This window comes from Mandrillus leucophaeus, unplaced genomic scaffold, assembly GCF_000951045.1.
Source record: "Mandrillus leucophaeus isolate KB7577 unplaced genomic scaffold, Mleu.le_1.0 Scaffold212, whole genome shotgun sequence".
Classification (NCBI taxonomy): domain Eukaryota; kingdom Metazoa; phylum Chordata; class Mammalia; order Primates; family Cercopithecidae; genus Mandrillus; species Mandrillus leucophaeus.
In genome coordinates this window covers 118,147-121,470 of record NW_012102166.1, presented here as the reverse complement: position 1 = coordinate 121,470, position 3,324 = coordinate 118,147, and the positions used below count along the sequence as shown (strand labels likewise).

Below are 3,324 nucleotides of genomic sequence, written 5' to 3'. Positions count from 1 at the left end.
AAAGCGAGGTTAAGTAACTCAGTGAAGGTTCTGCAGGGATGTAGGAGAAACCAGGCCTGAGACCTATGTTTCTCATTCTAAGTCTAGTGTTTTTTTACAGGACAATAGAATGCCTCTCTGTTATTTTTGGTCTTCTTCACAGTTCTAGTTTTGCTGTTTCAGAATTCACATAAACAGCCATTACAGTGTGTTCAGAAAACAAACATGCATACAAACAAAATACATGGTGGAAAAATAAAATACGAATGCTTCCTAATATTTAATAAACCCAATTGAATATTCTTCCTTTAAGAGCTTAAAATGCAGAGATAGAGAAAGCAAAATAACCAAATCAAATCTACATATTAAAATGACTGTTCTAATAGAAAAAAAAAAGCTCCTGTAGCCTTTGACTGTCTGTCCACATCCATGTACACTGAACACTTCAGACAGCGTAGAGATGATGAAAACACACGTGAAAGTAAACAGATGATAGTTGTTTAGTTGCTTCGATTTTAAGAGCAGTAACTATGGTGAATTATTAACACTCTACTATGCTTGGTTTCTTTTCTGCTGATTTGCAGTTTGTGCTGTCCTTTGCCCTAGTCTCTCTGGAAATGCTGCTTCAGTTTACTCGTAGCTGGCACAAATGACTTGCATTTTGAAGCTTGTTTTATGGAATTTTAACAGATCAGCACTTCGAAGCACATTTCACATTCATAAATAAAGTTTCTCTTACATGTCAAAATGAATAACTTTTTTGAGAGTTAATGAATTGCGGCAATTATTTCCCATACTTACCTTGTTTATTGTGTACAGAGTTTGTCTTCGGTGGAAAGCTTTATTAGGAAAAAGGAGAGCATTTCCTCAGAACTAGAGCAACAGAGGCTTTTCATACTCTTATACCAAGTTAACTTCCGAAAGATTTTTAACTCCCTGTTTCCCAAAGTGTACTTGATTTTCGGGATGACCCACAAAAGCCACACTTTTTTATTAGTTCTCAGCGAACTGATAGTATACGAAGTGAAAACCTTTCAAGTTGTCACTATCTCATTATAAAGTTGAATATATAATATGCTGAAGTACTTAAAAGAGTAAGCATAACTTCCAGCATTACAAATTTTTGTGGGATAGAGTTGCCTGATGTATTAATAAAATAATGTAGTTTAAAACAAAAGGAGGCCGGACGTGGTCTCACACTTGTAATCCCAGCACTTTGGGAGGCCGAGGTGGGCAGATCACCTGAGGTCAGGAGTTCGAGACCATCCTGGCCAACATGGTGAAATCCCGTTTCTACTAAAAATACAAAATTACCTGGGCGTGGTGGCAGGTGCATGTAATCCTGGCTACTCAGGAGGCTGAGGCAGGAGAATCACTTGAACCTGGAAGGCGGAGGTTGCAGTAAGCCGAGATCGTGCCATTGCACTCCAACCTGGGGAACAAGAGCGAAGCTCCGTCTCAAAAACAAAATAAAACAAAACAAAAGCAGAGCAAAGTTTTACTTCACAGTCATGGCTGTCCGGTAGGTCACTGCCAGAAATTTTGTAGGAGACAAATTTAAGGTGGGTTGTTTCCTAATAGTATGATTGGGGGATAAGAAGGGTTTTTTGTTAAATATTATACTTAAGATATCTCATACATAATATGATGTTCAATAGTTATGTAATCAAACTACTTTTACTACTTTAATTTTCTCCTTCCCTGTGGCCCATCCTGACCAACTTTCCAGGTGGAAATAAATGATAACCAGAGCAAGACAAGTATAAAATAGATTAAGTTTATAAACTGCTGGCAAAGATTCTATATTGCTCACTTCCGCAGTTCTTACAGAAGTAACTGGCTTACGGTTTTTTTTTTTTTTAATGAAAAATCTATTTTGGGGGTGGGTAGGGGAATGTTGTAAATGTATGCACATATGTATGTAGATATCAAGTCAAGATCTGCTTCCCTGAAGCTTCTATTCATGTTTTGGGTAACTCCTCTCTGGAACCATGATAAATAACAAGTTTTATTTTTATTGTTTCAAGTCTTCTTCTTCCCAAAAGATGACCCTATTCCTTGAAAGCTATTCCTTACTCTGGCATTCAAGGTCTGCTATTATCTGGTCTCGGTCTACTTCTAATATTATTTTCTAACACTCTCCTTTTTTTTTTATTTTTTATTTTTTGAGACAGAGTCTCGCTCTGTTGCCCAGGCTGGAGTGCAGTGGCCTGATCTCGGCTCACTGTAAGCTCCGCCTCCCGGGTTCACGCCATTCTCCTGCCTTAGCCTCCTGAGTAGCTGGGACTACAGGTGCCCACCACCATGCCAGGCTAATTTTTTTTTCTTTTTTTGTTAGTAGAGACGGGGTTTCACCGTGTTGGCCAGGATGGTCTCGATCTCCTGACCTCATGATCTGCCCGCCTCGGCCTCCCAAAGTGCTGGGATTATAGGCGTGAGCCACCGTGCCCGGCCTATTTTCTAACACTCTTCTTTACTTTAGTTTTCAAAGCAACTACTAAAATATCTGTGGTCTTACAGGCCTAGGCCTTTCCTAACAAATCTTCCTTTCATCTCCGAGCCCTTCCCTATCCCAGTCTTCAAATGGTTAGAAGATACGGTAACAACAAAACACGGTCTTTGAACTCAGAACTACAATCCACTACCTGGCCCATAGTATATTCCGGATAAATGACAGCTACTGTTACTCGTATTAAATAAGGGCTAACATTTACTGGGCATTTACTGTGTGCCAGGATCGTCTATTTCCTCTTTTAGTATTTTCAGGGCGATTGTTGTTATTGTATTTTTACTGGTAGGTCCTGAGGGTGTTCAGTAAGGAACTTGCCCAAGGTCACAGGGCCAGGAATCCACAGTCTTCTTTGCCAGGAAGCTTGGAGCTCAACGCCCCAGGTCGCCCACCACGCGGCTGCCCCTGCAGAGCGTCTCCGCGGCTCACGGGCGCTTCCCTCCCGCAAGTTCCCGCAGCCCCGGCCCTGCCTCGCTGACTGCTCTCCGCCTTCCATGGCCGCCATCTGAACCCGGGCTTCAGCTCTGTCCCCAGCCTCCTGGGGACTCAGATTCCCTGACCCTGATCCGAACCAGAAACGGAGACAGACCCCTCGGGTGGCCTTCGAGGCAATCTCTGGGCACACTCTGGGTGGCCACCAGCATCTAACAAACGGATGTCTGGACCCTCAGAAAGGGCCAGGGGGTGCGGGGGAAGCGGGGGCACACTTTGTGGACGATGCTGGGGCTGGGGCCGGTTGGGCAGGAGATCGGCCCCTGTCTCTCCAGGCACAGGACAGTCCCCTTTCCTCTCTGGGCCAAACTGTAAGGAGCTGGAGCCATCTCTGCGCCCACAGC

The 3,324-nt window shown here is 43.4% G+C and overlaps 2 protein-coding genes across 3 annotated transcripts in view; one reads left to right on the top strand and one right to left on the bottom strand.

Annotated features, from left to right (window-relative positions):
* ASPA (aspartoacylase) overlaps window positions 1–2,984 on the bottom strand; it is a 37,088-nt gene extending 34,104 nt beyond the window's left edge. Inside the window, exon 1 of the mRNA XM_011980448.1 lies at window positions 2,881–2,984. Coding sequence (XP_011835838.1) covers window positions 2,881–2,984 — 104 coding nt within the window. The remainder of the gene's footprint in view (window positions 1–2,880) is intronic.
* Window positions 1–3,324, top strand: part of SPATA22 (spermatogenesis associated 22) — an 80,218-nt gene that overhangs the window by 49,937 nt on the left and 26,957 nt on the right. The gene's annotated exons all lie outside the window — the stretch shown is intronic.